This window comes from Panthera leo, chromosome B2 (assembly GCF_018350215.1).
Source record: "Panthera leo isolate Ple1 chromosome B2, P.leo_Ple1_pat1.1, whole genome shotgun sequence".
Classification (NCBI taxonomy): Eukaryota; Metazoa; Chordata; class Mammalia; order Carnivora; family Felidae; genus Panthera; species Panthera leo.
The window spans coordinates 55487763-55511025 of record NC_056683.1 but is presented as its reverse complement, the minus strand read 5'-3'; the positions used below and the strand labels follow the sequence as shown (position 1 = coordinate 55511025).

The 23263-nt window shown below is 35.1% G+C and overlaps 1 protein-coding gene across 2 annotated transcripts in view; it reads left to right on the top strand.

Moving 5' to 3' along the window:
* Positions 1-23263, top strand: part of KHDRBS2 (KH RNA binding domain containing, signal transduction associated 2) — a 579306-nt gene that overhangs the window by 534175 nt on the left and 21868 nt on the right. For both annotated transcript variants that reach the window (XM_042937333.1, XM_042937334.1), the window contains one exon: positions 7908-7990. In XM_042937333.1, coding sequence (XP_042793267.1) covers positions 7908-7990 — 83 coding nt within the window. The remainder of the gene's footprint in view (positions 1-7907; positions 7991-23263) is intronic.

Below are 23263 nucleotides of genomic sequence, written 5' to 3'. Positions count from 1 at the left end.
TGAAATTATGTACATACACACACACACCACACACATAAACACATACATGCAATTTTTTGAAGAGCCATTTGGTAATCATTTATCAGAACACCACAGGCTGAGAGCTCTCAAAGACAGGAATTAGGTCTTGTTTTTCTATCTTTATTGCCTGGATAATAAATTCAGTAGCTGATACAAAGTCTGGTGAATTACTATTATTTTAAGCTTATATAGAGAGCTAATACTATTTAGATTTGAAAACCCAAAATTGGTGCAGAAATCATAGTTCAAGATGGAGTGTTCAAATCAAATTGAAAAATTAGTAACATAATAAGGCAGAGAAGTATATTTTTCAAAGCAGATTTGAAAAGGGCTGGCTTTGTACAGCTATGTATTTATAGTAATACACATCTGTCCTGTATGCTGCTTTAGCCAGTACTCATAGAGTGTATGTATAATGAGACCTATAATTCATAAGAAACTATGAAGAAATCATCATCTCCTCATAGCACTCAGGCCTTCCTGTCAGGCTACACTTCACATTGTAACTTAAGCAAATAGTAGAGGACATGGTGAGGATCTGGAAAACAGTCAAGACTGCATTTTCTAAGGATCTGCTTTTATTTGGTTCAAAGAACAGAAAACTAAAGAACTTATAATTTCACAAATATGAAGGAATTCAAGATAGAAGAGATATTCTTCATGACCATGTTCCAGAAAAAAATGAATCTTTTTTCTTTGGGCATTTTGGTTTTTTGTGAGAGATAAAGAAAATAAAGTTAAAACCTTTTTTAATGTTTATTTATTTTTTGAGAGAGAGCATGAGCATGAGCAGGGGAGGGAAGAGAGAGGAGGAGACACAGAATCCAAAGCAGGTTCCAGGCTCTGATCTGTCAGCACAGAGCCTGATGTGGGGCTCAAACTCATGAACCAACCGTGAGATCATGACCTGAGCTGAAGTCATGCTCAGTCAGTTGACTGAGCTACCCAGGTGCCCCCAAAGTTAAAACTTTTAATTTCAGGAAGTGTTTTTGCTTTTACTGGGACACCAGTAGGAAATGTAGGAAATGCTACTCTGACACCCTGATAACTTAAGTAGCATCTGCAAGAGTCTTAATTTTTTAGTAGAAATGTGTGAATAGGCTGAGACATAAGATAACAATTTCTTCAAAGGAAACAGCAGAAACAGTAGGGCAAAAATGGGAAAAATGTTTTTGATTTCTTAGTTGAATATTCATATTTAATTTGAATCTCTTGCGGATACCAACTGACTTTTTAGGGTGCATGTCTGTTTTACTGATTTATCTCAGAACATTACCAGCATGATCCATAATTTTACTTGTCCTAAGAAAATTACATAAATACTTATATCAAGTGTTAGAAAACAAAAATAGACTATATACAAGTATCCACATTTACTTTCTCTTTTACAGTAAGGAGAATTATTTGGGGACTACTGTACCATATATTTTATGAAATTGTGGGTTGCCAGGAAAGATCTCTATATATTCTATGGATTTTCTGGGTAAGACTTAAAAAAATAAAGAAAAGTGTAAGTGAGGAGGGAAAATGTATTAGTCTTCCACAAACTAAATGGTAAAGCTATTCTTCATAAACAGAGATAATACTACTGTGTAATCATCATTTGAAATATTTCTCTTTTAGTGGTGATAGATTTGAGTCAATCCGTATCTACTCTGTATGAGAATACTCTCCTTTGTGCTAATTTAACAGTTCAATACATATTTATTGAGCAAATACTCTATGGAATAAACTATGCTAAGCACGATAAGGTATCTAAAAAAGTGATTAAATTATGATAGAATCCATGCTTTTCAGGAGCTTCAATTCTAAAAAAAATAAAATAAAATTGTAAAAATAAATATACAGTATATATTTAGTACTGTACATATGATATATCCTAAGTACTGATGAGATAAAAACAACAGGCTATTAGAATTCAGAGAATACAGGCCTCTGGGTGGCTCGGTTATGCGTCCAACTTCAGCTTAGGTCAAGATCTCACGGTTTGTGGGTTCAGGCCCCGCGTTGGCTCTGTGTTGACAGTTCAGAGCCTGAAGTCTGCTTTGGATTCTGTGTCTCTCTCTGTCCCTCCTCTCTGTCTCTCTCTCTCTCAAAATAAATAAATAAACATAAAAAATAGAATTCAGAGAATAGAGCGTTACCATAAGCTTGAAAGAAGCAGGAAAATTTTCCTAAAGATCATATAATAACTTTTAGACATCAGTAGCATTTCAACAGATAGAAACAAGAAAAGCAGAAGAAGTTTAGGGGTTAGAAACTCTGAAGACATGTACTTTCCCCCTCCTTGGCTCTTCTAGTTTGGGACACAAACACAACAACAAAATGGAACTAAACAAAACAAAACTCGCTTGTTTGCTTGTTCCTCATGGAAGTCAGAGCTCGTGAGTCCTGAGTAACAAAGGAGGGTGAATGAAGCCATATTTTTATAATCTTGATGGAGAACAATAGCATGGATGCTTGAAAAGATGGTGCAGTCCCTGAAACACCTGTGGCAAATTCAATTAATCCCCTAGTTACTGACCTCATGATCCCCAAGACAGAAAGCTCAATTATCTGTTGCAGCTATGGGAAATCCCAGCTATGATGTTAACTGTTGTTCCACCCAAGGGGAGATGAAGCCTTGAATTGAGAATAAGGATGCCTAAACGTCACCTGAGAACACAGGAACCTCATGTCCACACTCTAATGGTTGTTAATGTGTGTGTATACATGCATGTGTGTTGGTGGGGTATGGCTGTGTAAACAAAACTATATATTTTATAGGATGGTTGGAAGATTAATTTATAGAATTCTCGTATTAAGTAAAAAAAAAAAAAAAAAAAAAAGAATAAGAGATATTACATAAGACACAAAGGTAAAATTAAAGCACCAATGCAGAAGATCCAATATCTCACTAGTAAGAGTACTAGAAAGAGAGAACAAAAGTACAATGGTATTTGCCAGAACTGGAGAATATAAGCTCCCAGAATTGAAAGAGCTCATTGAGTACCCAGCATACTGAATGAAAAGAGATACACACATACAGGCACAGCATTATAAAATTTCAGAATGCTAGAGGTAAACTTTGTAAAAGCATCCATAAAGGAAAGAAAAAAAGTGAAATGAAATAAAATAAAACTAGGTCACATACAAGTAGCAGGAATTCTCAGCACCAATATGTAGTGATGAAAACACTGAATCAAAACTCTCAAAAATTCTGATTGAAAATCATTTTTCAGTCTAAACTTCTACACTCAGTTACCTGATCCAGTGTGGGATTAGAATTTAAAAATCTATAACCAGATAAATGTCCAATATGCCAACAATATCACATATGTAGTATCCTTTCCAAAATATTGAAGCAAAATGTAATTATGAGAATAATCAAACAAGTTCAGAATGTGAGACAGTCTACAAACAATTGGTCTAGACAACTCAAAAAGGCAGTGTAATGGAAACCAATAAAAGCCTGGAGTAGTTTGATAGGGATTGCATTAAATGTGTAGATTGCTTTGGGTAGTATAGACATTTGAACAATATTTGGTCTTCCAACACATGAACATGGAATGACTTGCCATTTCTTTGTGTCATGTTCAATTTATTTCATCAGTGTTTTATAGTTTTCAGAATACAAGTCTTTCACCTCTTTGGTTAGATTTGTTCCTAGGTATAGTATTGGTTTTTTGTGCAATTATAAATGGAACTGATTCCTTAATTTCTTTCTGCTGCTTCATCATCATCGGTGCACAGAAATGCAACTGGTTTCTGTATGTCAATTTGGTATCCTGCAACTTTACAGCATCTTTCACAGTGCTAGAAGAAACAATCCTAAAATTTGTATGAAACCACAAAAGACGCCGAATACCCAAAGCAATCTTGACATAGAAGAGCAAAGCTGGAGGCATCACAATTCTGGACTTCTGTAGTGATCAAAACAGTATGGTACTGGCATAAAAACACACACATTGATAAAGTAGGACAGAACAGAAAACCCAGAAATGAACTCACAACCATATGACCAATTAATCTGCAACCAAGCAGAAAAGACTATCCCACAGGAAAAAGACAGTCTCTTCAACAAATGGTGTGAAAACTGGAAGGCAGCACCACTTCCTTATATCATACACAAAAATAACTTCAAAATGGATTAAAGATCTAAATGTGAGACATTAGGAAGTCTAGTTAAAATCCTAGAGGAGAGCACAGGCAGTAACCTCTTTGACACTGGCCATAGCAACTTCTTTCTTAGATATGTCTCCTAAAGCATGGGAAAAAAAGCAAAAATAACCTATTGGGTTTACATCAAGATCAAAAGCTTCTTGCACAGTGAAGGAAACAATCAACAAAACTAAAAGGCAACCTACAGAATGGGAGAAGGTATTTGCAAATGACCTATCAGATAAAGGGTTAGTATCCAAACTCTATAAAGAACTTCTCAAACTTAACCCCCATAAAATAAATAGGCAGAAATGGGCAGAAGACATGAATAGACATTTTTCCAAGGAAGACCTCCAGACAGCTAACAGACACATGAAAAGATGCTCAACATCACTCATTGTCAGGAAGTACAAATCAAAATCACCATGAGTATCACCTCACACCTGTCAGAATGGCTAAAATTAACAACACAGGAAACAACAGGTGTTGGCAAGGATGCAGGAAAGGAGAACTCTCTTACACTGTTGGTGGGAATGCAAACTGGTACAACCACTCTGGAGAACAGTATAGAGGTTCCTCAAAAAGTTAAGAATAGAAAACAACCCTATGATCCAGCAATCACAGTACTAGGTATTTATCAAAGGATACAAAAATACTAATTAGAAGGGATACATTCAGCCTGATATTTATAACACCATTGTGTACAGCCATTATGTACCATTATGGAATCAGCCTAAGTTCCATCAACTGATGAATGGATAAATAACAGATATATATATAATGGTGTGTGTGTGTGTGTATATATATATATATATACACATATATATATAACAGATATATATATATAATATACATAACATATATATTATATATATAATATATATAACAGATATATATATATAACAGACATATATATATATAATCTCTAATCTATATAGAGGGGGGGGGATATTACTCAGCCATAAAAAAGGATGAAATCCTGCCATTTGCAATGACGTGGATGGAGCTACAGAGGATTTTGCTAAGTGAAATAAGTCAGAGAAAGACAAATACTATGATTTCACTCATATGTTGAATTTAAGAAACAAAACAAACCAGCAAAGGGGAGGGGGGGGGGAAGAGAGGGAGGCAAACCAGGGAGAAAACAAAGAGAGGTAGGCAAACCAAGAAACAAACAGACTGTTAATTCACCCCTGAGGTTGGGGGTGGGGGGGTAGATGTGTAAATTAGGTGACGAGGATTAAGGAGGGTATTGTAATGAGCACTGGGTGTTGTATGGAAGTATTGATTCACTATATTGTACACCTGAAACTAATATTACACTGTATGTTAACTAACTGGAATTTAAATAAAAACTTAACAAAAAACCTGGAGGACTACATTATTTCTAAAAATACTAAGCAGACATAATAACCAAATGCAATTCACAAATCTTGATTGGATTCTGATTTTTAAAAGGTAGCTGTAAAAGATGTTTTTGACGATAGCAGAATTTTGACTATGGACTACACAGTAAATGATATTTGGGGATTATTAGGAGTGTTTTTGGTGGGAGTAATACCATTGTATTTATGTAGGAGAATATCCTTATACTCAGGAGATCCAAGCTGAAGTATTTAGGGATGAGATATCAGATATCCAGAATGGATAGAGAGAAAGAGAGAGAAAGAATAAGTATCACTTTCCAATATACCACTTAGTAAAAGTTACTGAAAGAGATATTTCAGGAAGAAAAGAGAACTAGTGAAAATGGAATTTGGTAAAAGATTTCATATACAAACAGTGGTGGTGGGGTGGGGGGGTGGTCCTTAGGAAAACCACTCTGCTCTCAGTCCAGACCAAAGTGCAATAAGTTGGCCCTGTGAGAGAGACTCTCCAGGTAACACAAAACAAAATGATAGATTATCTGGTATTGTTGAATATTTTAAAATATGATTGCTAGTTTGATAGAACTGTTGGGAAAATTAAAAACAAATAATTTGAATTATATAGAAAATCAAGAAAATAATAAAATGAATGAGGAATTATTAACATTAGGAAAAACAAAAAGTATGTGAGAATAAAAAAATAAGTGTGTTAATCTATTTGGAGTCTTAGTGAATAATATTTATTGTTATTTAATGATAATGTAGATATTGACTAACGAAAGTTATGATGAAAACTATGTTAATGTGTAGGGAAAATATGGGGAAGAGTCTATAACAGCACTAAATCCTTTACAACCTGAAGGGCTAGCCAATAGGAAATAATCAAAATTCATAAATCAAGGAATGTTAATTTAACCATATTACTTAATAACACAAAAATTAATACTAAAATAATAGATGAAAAAACCTTAAAGAGAACCAGGGGTTAGAGAGGGACAAGGAAGTGCTGTTTTTTGGCCATAAACCCTTTAGTATTATTTTTAAATAATCTTATACGTTAAAATTAACTTCCAAATATTTAATTTTTTAATTCAATAGGAATCTAATTAGAATATTCAAAGATCTAATGGAGAAACTATTGCATACTGCAGAGCAAAAATATGATGAGATGGAAACCATAAGTGGAAAAATAAAAGAAATTGAAGTCAGACTCCGAAAACCCCATTTATAAATAATAGCATTATATAAACGGTAAACCAGATGGAGAAGTCATAATATTTTTAAAACTTTCTTAAATTCATGAAAATTATTAGTTTTCAGATTAAATGGGATCAATGATCTTAGTCAAGATTGAAGTAGAAACTTTCATATCCACACATTTTTTAAGTTTCTGAACACAATAGAGAGATTTATAATCCTCCAGACTGAAATGAAGTTATGAACTTGTGGGATGGGTTGGAAATGCATTCCAGGGAAAGAGACACACCAGCAAAGGTCCAGAAGCAGAAAAACTAGAGGTTTTTTCAGAAGTAGGGAATAGTCCAGGTGGATGGCTAGGGTTTCGAATAAAGTCAGTGACTACAAAGGGAAATAAAACTAAATCTCTCACTAAGTGATGGGATAACTGCTAGCTTGCTTTCACATTCTGCAATGACAAGTCTGCCTTAGCTTTGATACCATTTTAGTTAGATAATAAGACTCACCACCAACATCATTTTGTTTATGAGACTTAAAAAGTATAGAATGCACAGCAAAATAAATGGTCTTTCTTTTTTTTCTCTTCCCTTCCTTCCTTCCCTCTGTCCTCCCTCTCTCCTTCCATCGCTTTCTTTCTTCCTTCTCTTCCTTCTCATCTTCCTTTCTTCCCTTCCTTTTCCATCTTCGTTCCTTTTTCTTCCCCCTCCCTTTATTCTTTTTGTTTGTTTTGCAATGATGACTATCATTTTCTCACTGCAAGTTGATCACAATTTAAGGATCCCGTTTTTATAGGGTAAGAAAAAAAAACTCCCGGTGGGGCTGTAAAAAATAAAACTAGCATTATGTTAGCACACTATCTACCTATAATATTTTCAAAAGAAAATTTATTTTTCATTCTTTATATTTTCTTCAGTAGTACTGGTCAAAATTCTGGATAAATCCTAGAGTAGGTATTGCTACTTCAATGATGTGCTGAATTTAATTATTAGACATTATTCTGATCCATGAAATATTATTCAAGGGTATGAAAAAATTGTTCATCTAGTAAAATCTGATGCAGAGTAACTAAGCAAACATAAAAACTAAATTAAGGTCACATTATATAAAATCTCATTAAGCAAAAACAGACCAAAGTTAATCAAGTTGATTGCTAATAGGTCTCTCTACCATTTTCTGCCTCAGGGGTATGATGATGGCTACGGGGGTGAATATGATGACCAGACCTATGAGACTTATGATAACAGCTATGCCACCCAAACGCAAAGGTAAGGCATTTGCTGTCTAAAGCATCCTTGTCAGGATTATTTCTAATCCTGCTATTTTGTTTCTTGTATCAGAGTACCAGTTATATTATGTGAGAGTTTCTAGCAGTGGTTTTTCTCCATCGTCTCTCTAAATTACTAAATTGCTTACTAGACTGAGGTAAAAGAAAATAATCTAGCAATTGTTAATAATGGTAGTGTGTTGGGAAGCCTTGGTGGCTCAGTCAGTTCAGCGACGGACTCTTGATTTAAGCTCCAGATATGATCTCAGGGTTTCTGAGATCGAGCCTGCTAGGGATTCTCCCTCTCCCTCTGTCTGCTCCTCCCCAACTCATTTGCATGTGTGCGTCCTCTCTGTCTCTCAAAAAAATTTTAAAAATAATAGTAGTGTGTTATTTTAAGACTAGGTGATTATCATAACCACTAAACTCATTAAATAAGTTTTATGTAACAAAATACTGTTTGAGAAATTATTTTAGTAAATTCATAATTAACACAACAATGAAACACAAAGCACTTGCTCAATGGAGCTTTTTCCTCCTAAATGCAATTTTTAAAAAATACTTATGTATTTATTTGAAGGAGAGAGAGCATGCATGCCAGCAGGGGAGGGGCAGAGAGACAGAGGGAGAGAGAGAATCCCAAGCAGGCTCTGTGCAATTAGAGCAGAGCCAGATGTGGGGCTTGATCTCAAGAACTGTAAGATCATGAACTGAGCTTACATGAACTTTGAAATCAAGAGTCAGATGTTTAACCAGCTAAGCCACCAGTCACCCCTGTAATTTTTATTTGTAAAACAAAAGATACAGGAATGCTTTTAGTGCTCTGAAAAGGGAAAATTTGTAAAACATCTTATGGAATGAATAATTTCTTTCCTATTTTGATGGATCTTTAAATCATTATTGACTATATCTCTTTAGATTGATTAAATTTGAAATATCAATGAATTTTTACTTCTTTAAAGTCATTTTTTTGAGGTAGTATTTACATACATTAAACTTTGCCCATTTAGGGTACAGAGTTTGTATGAGTTTGGCAAATGCAAACTATCAAGTGACCAACATCAAACTTAAGTTATAGGGCAATTTAGTCAGCCCCAAATGTTTTTTTATGGCTCTGTACAGCCAACTTTTCCTAGGCCCTGGAAACCACAATCAGTTTTTTGCCATTACACTTTTGACTTCTCTAGAATGTCATTTAAGTAGAAGTGATACAATATGTAGGCTTTGAGTCTGGCTTCTTTACTTAGCATGATGTACTTGATATTTATTTTATGTTTTTATGTGTATCAAATTTCTCTTCCTTTTCATTACTATGTAGTGCTTCATTGTTAGGATGTGCTATAGTTACTTCATTCATGGGTTGAAGGACATATAGGTCGTTTCTGTTTTACTTTTTTTTTCAATTATGTAAAAAAAATTGGCATTAACAAATTCATTCTTAGAAAAATCAATCTTCTAAATATTTTTCTGAAAAAAAAAGTTACAATTATCATGGGAAAGTAGGAGGAGTCCATATGACAGTTAAGTAATTCTTCACTACCTATAATTGATGAAAACCAATAAATTAATTGTTGCAAAATCATAGCATTGTCCATTTATTGATAAACTTTACTGGGACTCACAGAGATCTGGATGCTTCATTAAGTAATATTTGGAGGGGGGGTGACAAAGAAAGAAACAACTTTAAGGTCATTATGGAGTGGAGGAAATCTACATGTACTGCATAAGGTGCATTTTGTATGGTCTGAAGGACAACATAGTGAAAGGCATGAAGGGAAATTCTACTTAGAATATTGTGGGCAATTAGGAAAAAGATGAGTGTGAACTGATACTTTTAAAGCTAAGCATAACATATCATTATAGAAATGACCATCTTCAATTTTGAGTAATTGGTTAATTCAAAGTATGTGAAATTCAAGGGCTATCATGAGCTAAGGGTTTATATTATGGGTGATATCTTAATTGTCCCAATTGCATATTGAAACACAGCACAATTATTTAGGATGGGGGAAAGTTTTGCATCATGTTACAGACACTGAATATTGTATGCAAACTGGCTGTATATTTATATAGCATCTGCTAATATTTTCAGTCAAATTATTAGCTCATCCTTGTATATTAGTGCATAAAAATGGTGGTAATAAAGTTCTATAGCTTGTTTCAGAAATGATTTAGTAGAAAAAATAATTACCACTCACTAAAAACACAACTAGAACAGAGTAAAATAATTTCTTGATTTAGCTCTATAGAGCTACATTCAGCTGATAGAGATTTTGAAATAATTTTCTGAAAGCAAGAGACTTTCTGCATCTTTCTCTGGTGAGACTTAAATGGGCTTAACTGACCCTAAGACACAAGGAAGAAGAAAATTTGGGGATTAGAATAACTTATTTTTGAACACTTAAAAAGTGAATGTTAGAAGAATTGAACTAAGTATGCATAAAAAGTAATAGAATAATTTCAGAAAAAAATTTCTCTTAATGAAGTATAATTTATATGTAAAAATATATTTTCTATGCACTTCTGCTATCTTCTTTTTTTCCCTTTCCTATCTATTCCACTTCCTATGGCTAAATTCATCCCATCCTCATGGGCGCTGCTCAAAGCCAACTCTTCCAAAAATGTTTTTCTTAATCCTTTATTTGGGAATAGCCTGGTTTTGCTTTATCACCACCATACATTTATTTCTCTATGGCACTTTCTCTCTCTGTCTTACATTTTACTCATCACTTTTACTACTTTCCTAGAATCTTTGTCTCATACCTTCATGTCCCTCACAGTATCTAGTGTTGAGTCTTTCATAGGGTATTATTGAATAGATGATTGTTGAATACATGAATGTCAGACCTAATGCCTACCTACACTGTGAAGATACAAAATAAGAGCCTCTTGGGGTGCCTGGGTGACCCCATCACTTAAGTGTCTTGGTTTCGGCTCAGGTCGTAATCATATGGCTTGTGGGTTTAAGCCCCACATCAAGCTCCACACTCTCAGCACGGAGCCTACTTGGGATTCTCTCCCTCCCTTTTTCTCTCTGTCCCTATCTCTCTATCTCAAAATATAGAAATAAACTTAAAAAAATAGAGCCTCTCCCCTCAAAGGAGAATACAACATGCAAGATTCTATGTAATACATTTATTGACAAAATATTTATATATTTCTGAGATATCTTAGTGTTTAACCAGAAGTGATAAAGAAAACAGGTCATGAACTTAATTAAAATGATACTAATATTCTATGATACAATAATTATAAAATATCTATTTTGGTCAAAACATATCCTCGATATTGGTAGAGTATCTGGCACACTAGAGGTTCTCAGTAGAGATTTGTTTAATAAATGAACAAAAAATAAATGAATGCATTAATGAATGAATGAAATTAACAATGTCATTTCAGAAAACTCTGTGAAGAATTTTTAAATATAGTACCAATTTGTAATAGAAATGGATAAACACTGAGAAAATTCATGACATACTCTATTAAATTCCTATATTTAGATTATTTCTATCAATCCAACTATGCCAGCAGAAGGTAATATTAGCAGTTTAGTTAGGTAAGAACTTATTAAATGATTATGTGTGTCAGAGAGTATACTCGCCATGCAGTGACAACACTTATTTTTTGAAATTTTTAATTATATTTTAATATTTGCCCCTAACAATTTGTTTGAAGAGTCATTTGTGAGCTGTGTATATATTAAAATAACTATATTATAAGTGAAACAACTATAGAGTAATCAAGTATTAGAACTTATAAGTGAGAGAAAGTTTCTTTTTATAAGAATCAGTATAGAACTATTTCTCTTTAAAGTGGTGGCTCTTTAATTGGACTTTTAAAATTATTATTTGGATTTATGGAGGGAAATGGAGAAAGTTTCTAAAGTTGACTAAAGAGAAATATATGAGCATAAAACATCTCCATCATTTATAAACAATGTGAATATTATTTTGGCACTGTCATGGCCAAAATTAGAAGAAATTCCAATTTAGAATCTGAAAGCAAAATAGCGAATTATGTGTGACTTAGCAGAATTGATATAAAAAATAAAAATCTTTACAGAAAGTGGTCTTTAAATGACTAGTCGGCACAGGTGAATACAGAATTTGTAGAAATTATAGAGTAGAATCTGGCAGGTACCTAAATGGAGTAATTATATCATCTTCAATAGAGAGTCTAAGGGAAGTTCACAAGGTAACACACTAGAAAGGTTCACCTGGAGTTCAGAAGCTATAACAACTTTAATTAATCCCCAGTTGTCTTGTAAGGTGTCATTAGTTCTGGAAATTTTCAAATGGATCAGAAAAGGGACTTCTCTGAAGATTCCTTAGGAGGCAGCTCAACATAAATGACATATTAAGGACTGGTAAAGAGGACGATGATATCACGGGTCTTGGACCATCTTTTTCTCTTGCTCTGTGTCTATGAGAATAAAAACTTAAAAAAATATGGATTGATGAGTTTATTATGCAAGCATCAACTTGCAGTATTAGTATTGCAGTTTCCAGGGGAACTCAATTATTGAAGTCTTTGGATTAAGACAAGTTACATCCTGTGATTAACAACTTTAATTGGACTAAATATTAAATTCTGTCCATGTTCTCAAGCCCCATTTTTTATGTACTCCTCAAAGTCATTAACATTTTCAGAGATCAATCTTCTGAAATTATGTAAATTCATAAGGTTTTACCAACCAATTGACTTTTCTCAATGCCCAAATTTTCAGCAAGAATGTATACCAAACCAAAGCCATAGATGTAGGAAAAAAAATTTATTGGCATGCACTTAAGCTCAAATAGTAATATTGCAAATGAAAATCAAAAGACCAATTTTGATCATGGATTCTAAGGGCAATTTAATTTGGGTGTGAAATGTTAAGAAACTATAATTTTCCAGTGTAAATCTTTTTTTTTAAGATAGTTGAGCTCTTTTTTTATTGTTTCATTTCTACATTTAATTCTGAATTAAAAAAATTGTTTGTTTTGGTTTAGTATTTATAAGTACTTCTGTAGTGATAGCAATATAGTTCGTTTTGCTTGAATATTACATCTACCCTTTGCACCTGGGATGGAACTATATATTTTCTTTACAGGTTCTTAAACCCTAATTGGAATATTTCCCTTTATTCTATTTTTTTAAGTTAAATTCAATTTAGTTAACATATAGTGTAGTATTGGTTTCAGGAGTAGAATTTAGTAATTCATCACTTACACAACACCCAGTGCTCATCCCAACAAGTGCCCTCTTTAATGTACATCACCCATGTAGCCCATCCCCCCACCCACTTCCTCTCCAGCAACCCTCAGTTTGTTCTCTGTATTTAAGAGTCTCTTATGGCTTGCCCCCCTCTCTGTTTTTATCTTATTTTATTTTCCCTTCCCTTCCCCTATGTTCATCTGTTTTGTTTCTTAAATTCCACATATGAGTGAAATCAAATTGTCTTTCTCTGATTCACTTTTGCTTAGTAGAATACGCTTTAGTTCCATCCACATTGTTGCAAATGTCAAGATTTCATTCTTTTCGATTGCTGAGTAGTATTGCATTGTATATATACACAACACATCTTCTGTATCCATTCATCCATCGATGGACATTTGGGCTCTTTCCATATTTTAGCTATTGTTGATAGTGCTGCTATAAACATTGGGGTACATGTGTCCCTTCGAAACAGCATACCTGTGTCCCTTGGATAAATACCTAGTAGTGCAATTGCTGGGTCATAGGGTAGTTCTATTTTTAATTTTTTGAGGAACCTCCATACTGTTTTCCAGAGTGGCTGCACCAGTTTGCATTCCCACCAGCAATGCAAAAGAGATCCTCTTTCTCCGCATCCTCGCCAACATCTGTTATTGCCTGAGTTGTTAATGTTAGCCATTCTGACAGGTGTGAGGTAGTATCTCATTGTGGTTTTGATTTGTATTTCCCTGATGGTGAGTGATGTTGAGTATCTTTTCGTGCGTCTGTTAGCCATCTGGATGTCTTCTTTGGAAAAGTGTCTATTTGCATCTTCTGCCCATTTCTTCACTGGATTCTTTGTTTTTTGGGTGTTCAGTTTGATAAGTTCTTCATAGATTTGGGATACTAACCCTTTATCCTATATGTCATTTGCCAATATCTTTGCCCATTCTGTCAGTTGCCTTTTAGCCAGTTGCCGTCAGCCAAGGTCAAAGAGGTTGCTACAGTTTTCTTCACTAGGATTTTGATGGTTTCCTGTCTTACATTTCCTGTCTTTCATCCATGTTGAATTTATTTTTGTGTATGGTGTAAGAAAGTGGTCCAAGTTCATTCTTCTGCATGCCACTGTCCAGTTTTCCCAACACCATTTGCTGCAGAGACTGTCTTTTTTCCTTTGTAAATCTTTAACTTCAGATTTGTATAATAGGCAAAATATCAAAATGGAAGACTTTGCTTTCCTTAATTCATGAATCAGGTGAGGAATTCACTAGGAAAAGGATCTTATTTTCTGTAAATTCCAAGTGACTGTGCTAGGAGAGCAAATATACATCTCTTTCTGATATTTAAGTTCTCAAAGTTTTCTAGAATGAAGACCCTTTTTTGAATACCTGTATTGGTCAGGGTCCACACAGTAGGGGGGGAAATTACTCTTAAATTAGGATAATTTGAGAAAAGTTTAATGAGAGAACTATTTTCACAAGCAGAGTATAGGGAAACCACAAGAGACAATACGATGCCCTGGCACTAGTATCCTTGGGGCAAGGTGTTTGTCACCAAAATTTGTTTTGAGAGGAAACAGAGAATACTATTTGGAGAGGCCTCCTGACAGGAACTCAGACTTCTGATTCAGAATGGTAGCTCTGGTCATCCCACAAAGAGAAAAGTTCAGGGAGTTAACGCCCTGACCTCACTTTCCTCCCTCCTTCCAGTCTCCTACTCTTGGTCTTATTGGTTGAATACATTAGGAGGCAGAAGACAAGAAATCTAGTATATGGAGTTGCTGTTAGTCATCCCCAGAGTACAGAGCAAGCTGGAGAGAAGAATGGAAGTGGGTAGGCAAAGGGAAGAGAGCCAGCACAGCATACGAAAATTGTATCATACACTCAACAACTAATAATTGTAAATATTAATGTCAGTTGCTTGAAGATGTAAATAATGACTTGAATCATTATGGAAACAGTAATGCTTTTAAATGAATTCATATTTTATTAATGAGAAAGCATCTACATACTTAAAAAAAGTCAGAATACACAGTGACCGTACAAATGTACATTTGGTGAACCAATGGGTTCTTGGACTCCTTCGCATAATTTCTTGGCTCCTCAAGGGTCAGAGCCCACACAATGGGAACCAGTGCTGTGTTGTTCAGAGACTACTTGAAACTAATGATTCATAATAACTAACATTACTTTTGGCCTAACCGTTGTGTTAATTGTTTAGGCCAATTTGTCTCATTTAATCCTTGCAGTAACATTTGAGGCAGAAAGAACTGAAGCTTAGAAATGTCAAGTGATTTTCCCAAGTTCATTCAGGTAGTAAATGTTGGATTCAAAATCACATCTTCTAGCTCCAGACGCCTTATACATAAAGACTAATAGTGTCTGAAAATACTAAATCAATTCATTGAGTCAACAGATTTTGTTATTACCTGAACAAGCCACAGAGAATATGCATTTAATATAATAAAAATGTAGTAAGTCATTTGCATGCTTTTCAAAAGGTTCTGACAAAAGGATAATTTCAAGCAAGAAAAACCATGTGTTTAGGCTATAAATTTAATGCGATCCCTGTATTTGATACTAAGAGTCTATGGAAGCCCTTCTAATGAAAATTTAAGTGTAAGTCACTGCAGTCATCCAGTAATTTAATAAAAGTTATCATATTAAGTATATAACAGCTTTTCCTATTCATTTAAGTGGTACTCTTCACTATAAAATGACTCACCCTCATTTTGTAATTCAATTCTATGTTTCAAACTATAGTCAATGATGAGATTGAATTTACAAAAGGTTATTGGATTTGAGATATTTTCCCAGTTATTCTACAAGTTAGTTGTATTTTCATGCCATCTGCAGACCTCTGCATGCATGAACAGTGGATTGGCTACTGCTTGGATTTACTTCAACAAAGTGAGAATCCAGCTCTTGATACACACTATTTTTTTTGTCCTCGTCTGGAATACTTATTTTAGGCATCTAGGATACTTGCTGTTGATTTTAAGGAAGAATGTGTTTTCGCAAATTATCCATTTATTGCATTTGTTGATTTTTTATTACTATAAGATTAATTTTGATAACTACTTCCCTAAATAGTCAATTTGTATTTAAAATATAAAGGGCAATAAAGGGCACCTGGGTGGCTCAGTTGGTTGAGCGTCCGACTTAGGCTCAGGTCACAATCTCACAGTCTGTGAGTTCGAGCCCCGCGTTGGGCTCTGTGCTGACAGCTCAGAGCCTGAAGCCTGCTTCAGATTCTGTGTCTCCTCTCCATGACCCTCCCCCTCTTGCACTCTGCCCCTCTCTGTCACTGTCTCCTACAAACATGAATAAGCATCAAAAAAAATTTTAAATATGCAATAATATATCTTTTGCAAGACTTTAATAAGAAAAGCTACAAAACTATTTTCCCTAGTCATTTGAATGATGAGTCTCCCAAGAAAACTTAAGGAAGTGTCCCAGTTAGTAACTGAAACCTGTTTAATCATTTACTGAGATGAGGATATGTCAGCATGTCAGTCATTTCTTCTCAGCAGATTACTTTATAACTGGAAACACGCCTCAACTAGAAATAGGAAAGTATTAGGCAAACCATCTGCAGTCAGAGCTTTGGAAAAGGGAGCTGTTAGATCATCGTAGACTCTTGAAGAACCTGATGTGTTGCAAAGTCTAGTATTAAGGCCAGTTAAAGAGCCTAAGATGAAATTCTGACTTCAATAGTAATTAAAGATACTTAGCTCCACCAAAAGAAAAAAAAAACATATTTAGGGGCACCTGGGTGGCTCAGTTGGTTAAACATCCAACTTTGGCTCAGATTATGATCTCACCATTCATGAGTTCAAGCCTCACATGGGTCTTGCTGCTATCAGCACAAAGCCCACTTTGGGTTCTCTGGTTCTCTGTTCCCCTCTCTCCCTGCCCCTCCCCCACTTGCTCTCTCTCTCTCTCTCTCTCTCTCTCCCCCAGAAATAAACATTTTTTAAAAAATAAAAACATATTTAACAGGTAGTTATCAACATATTTAGGGGTCACAAATACTCACAAGTGTATATAATTGTCAAGGTGCAACAATAAGGAGTGGTGGAGACTGGCAAACTGGAAAGTGCATGCTCTGTTGAAGGCAACTATCTTCTGTTCAAGTTTAGGATATCATGGCCATATAGTTCATGTAGAGTAAAGGGTACAGGAGTGTTAGATGTTTTTGCCCATGAAATCCTGTTTTCCAGTTACTGTTGCTGCATAACAAACCATCCAAAAGCCAAGTGGTATAAAATAACCACCTTTACCATGCTCTCTTATAATTGAGGATTTTGTATATCAGGAATTCTAACAAGGCACAGCAGGGTGTCCTGTTTCTTCTCCCCTACATCTGGAGCCTCTCAGCAAGAAGGCTCAAAAGGTAAGGATAACTCAATGGCTGGGATATGGAATCATCTGGAGATTCTTCTCTCATCTGTCTGGCAGCTGATGCTGGATATCAGCTGATACCTTAATTGGGACCACTGCTTAGAATGCTCATGTAGTATTCCACATTGCTTAGCTTCCTCACAGCATGGCAGCTTAAAGCACCAGATTTGAGTACTCCACAGAACAGAACAGAAGCTGCATTGTCTTTTATGACTTAGCGTCATTCTGTCAAGTCCATCCAGATTCAAGAGAAAGGATATGAGACCTCACCAGTCACTGGGGAATGGGAATGGTTCAAGGATAGAAAATGATGTTGTGTCCATTTTTGGAAAATGGAACTTGCCACATCAGTTTTTCAATGCAATGCCCTGATGTTTTAAATGTTGGCAACTAATTTTTGAAAGTTAAACACTATAGAGACTAAAGCAAATATAACTGTAGGTAGCCAGGTCATTGTTTTCTAAATTCTGTTCTACACAAAATAAGCAAGATAGAGAAGTCAGTATCCAGAAAATGCTTCCAAGGGCACAGTAATAAAAGAGTCCTTCAAAATGGTTATTTGGGGGCACATAGGTGGCTCAGTCGGTTGAGCAACTGATTTCAGCTCAGGTCATGATCTCACAGTCTGTGGGTTTGAGCCCCACATCAGGCTCTGTGCTGATAGCTTAGAGCCTGGAGCCTGCTTCAGATTCTGTGTCTCCCCCTCTCTCTCTGCCCTTCTACTGCTCACACTCTGTCTCTCTCTGTCTCTGTCTCTCTCTCTCTTTCAAAAATAAATAAACATAATTTTTTTTTAAATGGCTATTTGAGGGCACTATATCGTCCATGAAGGATGTCCTAAAGTCCAGGAGTAGACTCTTTGGAGACCATTAGTGAAGAAGACAGACATGCAAATAAACATGTAGCATGTGATAAGTACTTATGCTAGAAAGAGGTGCCAGAGGATATGAGAGAACATAGGAAGCCATCAAGTAGACAGTTACAAGAAAGTACCAGAAGCTTCTTTTTTTTTTTTTTTTTTTTTTGAGGGAGGGAGGGAGAGAGACAGAGCGTATGCAAGTGGGGGAGAGGGGAAGAGGGAGAGAGAGAATCTTAAGCAGGCTCTGTGCTCTGTGTGGAGCCAGATGTGGGGCTCAATCCCATGACCCTGGGATCATGATCTGAGCCGAAATCAAGAGTTGGACGCTCAACCAACCAAGTCCCCCAAACGCCCCCAGAAGTTTTCTTAAAAAGAACTGATGCCAAGCTGTGATTTAACTGGGTAAATAAAATTTAGCCAGACAAAGGTATGTACAAAGACAAAGATATGAGAATATAATTAATTACTAAAGAACTACATGTCCTTCAGGTGACCTAAGATACTCAAGAATGGTAGAGCATTTAGCTGAAATGATAGGAAAGGAACAGGAAAGCCTAGATATAGCACTCAGATGTACAAAAAGAATGATTTTTGGATAGAGTTTGAGGTTGTTATCATATCTAACAGTTGGCAAAACCAAATTCATCTTTGGTGACGGTTATGATCATCTTTTTTTTGCGTCAGCCTGATTTGGTCATTTGAGCTCAGCAAGTTCTCTATTAGTTGCTATTCCATCCTTTTTCTAAATGATCTTCCTGTGCTTTCATTGCTGTCTTTTGTTTTTCAATCAGTTTGCACTTAAATTAACCAAAAAAACAAAAACCAAACAAACAACAACAACAACAACAACAAAACGGTCTTACTTTATTGCACTTGAACACTGGTAATGAGAGAAGGGAGGTATTTTTCTTGAAACACCCACGGTCAAGATGAAAAATATGGACTTTGTGATCTTGAAACTGTAGAGTAGGGGAGAGAAAAAAAAAAAACATACAGGACACTTTAGATCCCTGGAGAACCTCAGAAAAGGAAACAATTTATCTCAGATGCATGTGGAATAGAGCCAAAATAAGATACATACATTAGTAATTCCCCATAATTAGATTCCCCTTTATAATAATCTCAACACCTTATTTTACTGTTTCATTAAAGCTGTTTATAAAGAGCTATTTTCTAGGGGCTAGAAGGAGAACAGTGAACTATGGTATATGTAAGTACAGGTATATGTAACTATTCCATAGTTACAATACTGTGGACTAGATGTTTCATATTCAGAACTAATTATATTTTATAAAGGTAATACAACACATAAATTATATGTTGCATCTGGGCCAAAAATATATATTCATCTCATTGTATTGAAATAAATGAGTGACTATAGTAGGCAGGACATAAATAGCTATAAATAGCTAATCATTTTAGATAAGAATTTTGTTGCCTAATGATTTCGACATTCAGTTGAAGAAAAATTGGGAGTTCAGAGTTTTCAGATTTAGAATTCAAGTGCTATAAGTAATTGTGAATTAGTATTATATAATATTCAGTAAGACCAAATTATAGATGTGTGAAAAAAGCAAGAGAGGAGTGTGAAGGGCTAGTCAGGAAACACTTGACCATTTCTAAAATAATACAGAGCTGCTGCTATATGCAGAGGCCTATACTGAATATTTCATAACATTATCACATGAGGTAGACAGCTTAATCCTCAGATCACAAAGAAACTAGGTTTCCAATCTTTACCTTGCCCAGGCCTAGACAAGGTTCAAACTGATTTGTGTACAATTCCAAAGACTGTGTACTTTGTACTAATACCATGGTGCTCACACTTCAGCTTATTAGGAAACTCTTAAACTGAAGTAATATCTTCTCCCCTGTAATCTCCATTTATATATATTGACCAGTAATCAGCTTGTGAAGCTACACATAATAAATCATTTTGGTCCACATACCAGCCTTTATGAAGATAATGTCCCTCTATCAATATCCAGAATGTGATAGAATGCATTCTTGGCTAAGATTCCGCACCCTCCCTAAGTTCACACCCTTTGCTCTGTGATTTTTCAGTGTCTCTCATAAAAGAGACAGAGTGTTTGCCTCCTCATTATCCTGTATCTTTCTTTGACTAATGGAATAATGTCACATCTGAGCCTACACATTAAGAGGACTATGCATTTCCCACTTGCTCTCTTGCTGTTGCCAGAATAACTTCTCTAGATAGCTATTAGGCCCTTAGTCTTGGTTCCAGAATGAAATGGGGAGTCTGCACCTCAAGGAGTCCAATCCCAGTTCTATCCAAGCTTGAAACAGAGCCCCCAGTGATCCCAGCCTCTGGGAAACCTCTAGCCAAACAAAAACACACGACCTAAACAATTATCTCTTAGTGCATGATATTAATGTTTTGTAATTGTTTGTTAAGCTACATTATTGTACCAGTAACATGTACTATCCAAGGTCAGTACTCACATAGAATGGTTTTCCTCAACTGTTGTCTCCGGTTGACTCCAAGTATGGAGTCCAATGACTCCAGTTGTCCAAGTATCCATCCTGAGGTGCGGCACAGTGATCTCAATACGTTACATCAGAGGAGAATTGCCTGGTGCAAAGCAGTGACATGATTACATCCTGTATAATAATGCTTCTTATTTTAAAGCACTTCAACATCATCTGACCATTGTCATATCATTGGGTTTTATTGAATTTGTTTTCAACTGAAAACCTAGGTTCTTCCTAAATGAACTTCTGTCAAGCCAGTTCTCACACCAGCCTGCATCTTTGCAATTGATTTTTTTTTAACCTAAACGCAGAAGTGTACATTTATCTCTGTGACATTTCACCTTGTTGTTGAGTCCTTGTATTGTTGATTTTGAACTACTTTTTTGAATACTCATTCTGAAAGTCAGAATATTAGCTATATTTCTTAGCACATCTTATATTTCTTTATCAAGTACTTTTCAAAAAAATTTTTTTAGAAAAACAGAGTACCAAGGACATAGTTCAGTAGCAACCTTTAAATTGACATTGACCACTAATTCAAATTCTGCTTGAATAGTTGTAAACATAGCCACAAATCTACATGGCTGTACTGTCAGGCAGCATACAAACTATTCACAAAGAAATTATGTAGTATTTTAAAACTATTCATTTACTCAACAAGCATTCATTGAATGTCACTATTTTGCACCTATATATTCAAAACTAAAAAGGCATAGCCCGGTTGTTGATTTATACACAATTAGTGCAGTTTGTTTTTTGGGGTTTTTTTTGTCTTTTGTTTGTTTTATTTTATTTTAATTTTAATTTTTACAAAATATGATCCTGGACTTCTGCATGAGAAACACCTGCAAATGAAATTGCAGATCTTGGGGTCTTGCGTCTTTGTGATGCTTATGCACACTAGGTATTGAGAGTCCTTGAGCTAAAGGAAGAGACAGAATTTAAAGAAAATCCTCATTCAATGAGAGCTGCTCTACATGAAGATGCCAGCAAGGCAAATGGGAAGGGGTAACACCTTGCCTGGGAGGCCAGGTAATGCTTTAATAAGCCAACCATTGAGTTAGACCCCAAGAGGATGATGGATACCTTCTTTAGTGAAGAAGTAGAGGAAGTCCCATCTAGATTGAAGGGTACCATGGTCAGGGAAATGGGGTGATGAAATGATTCATGATTTTGGGAGACATTCTACTATGTCAGGGTGTAGGGTTTGGTAACAGGGGAGTGATAAGGAAAAGGCTAGATAGGTCATTAAAATGTAGATACAAAAGGGACTTGTATGCCATACTAAAGAATTACCACTCACAGTCTGGGATTAGAGAAAAGGGAAACATGAAAATACACAATTACAATTCAGTTCACAGCATGCCACAAGGATGGTACACAGAGACACAGCCTCACCTGACTTTAGTTAAATATTGAGAGTTTCTGGAAGAATGTGGCTTTGTTTCCTCACATAAAGAAAGACTTGTCAAAACAGAATCATTGTTATTAATTTATATACTTTCCCCAGACTTTGTTTTATTTATTTAAATTTCCAAAGTCTGGTACATGAAAATAATCCTTTAATAAGTAAAAAGTGGTTCTGGAACATTATGCAATAGAGGTGAGATTCCATTTCCAATTTGAATGGGGAAGAATATAAATCACCATTAACACATAGCCATAGTGCAGTTTGCACCAATGAATTCAGTCTCAAAGTCAACTAGAATAGAGTACTGAAATAATTAGAAATTATACTGATGTTTACAGAGCTGAAATGTTACTGATATACATGAATTATGATTCAGCCAAAAAACTAATGTGTATACAGTTGGAATTATGTCCATTTCTAACTAGGGTTCAATAACTTCTATGTATTTGTACCAAAAGCATGTAACAGCTCATTTAATAATGTCATGTATCACTGAGCCTAATTAATCAGTCACTTGAAGGTCTTATTTATAGAAAATAATTGCTATGTTCTAATGATAATTCCATGCAAAAAAAACCCCAGAAGATTAATGTTTTTGTTATAAAATTGCTCACCCTTCATTTATGTAATAAAGGGTCAAAGTAAGCAAAAAATACAAGCTGAATTGGAAAAAAATGATTAAAGAGAGTCTATAAAAATAGACCATTTTTAGAAATGTATGTGTAGTGTTGAATCCAGAAAGCAAAAGTATATCTAAATGTATTTCTCTCTCTCATTTGGAGCATGAGGTTGTACTCTCAAAATACCCATTTTCTATAAAGTAGATCATTGCAAAGCTGATCATAATTCTACACTAGATGCCTTATATGGACCATCTATCTTGATCATTAATCTATGAGCAGAACAAATATGTCACTTCCCTCATGAATAATC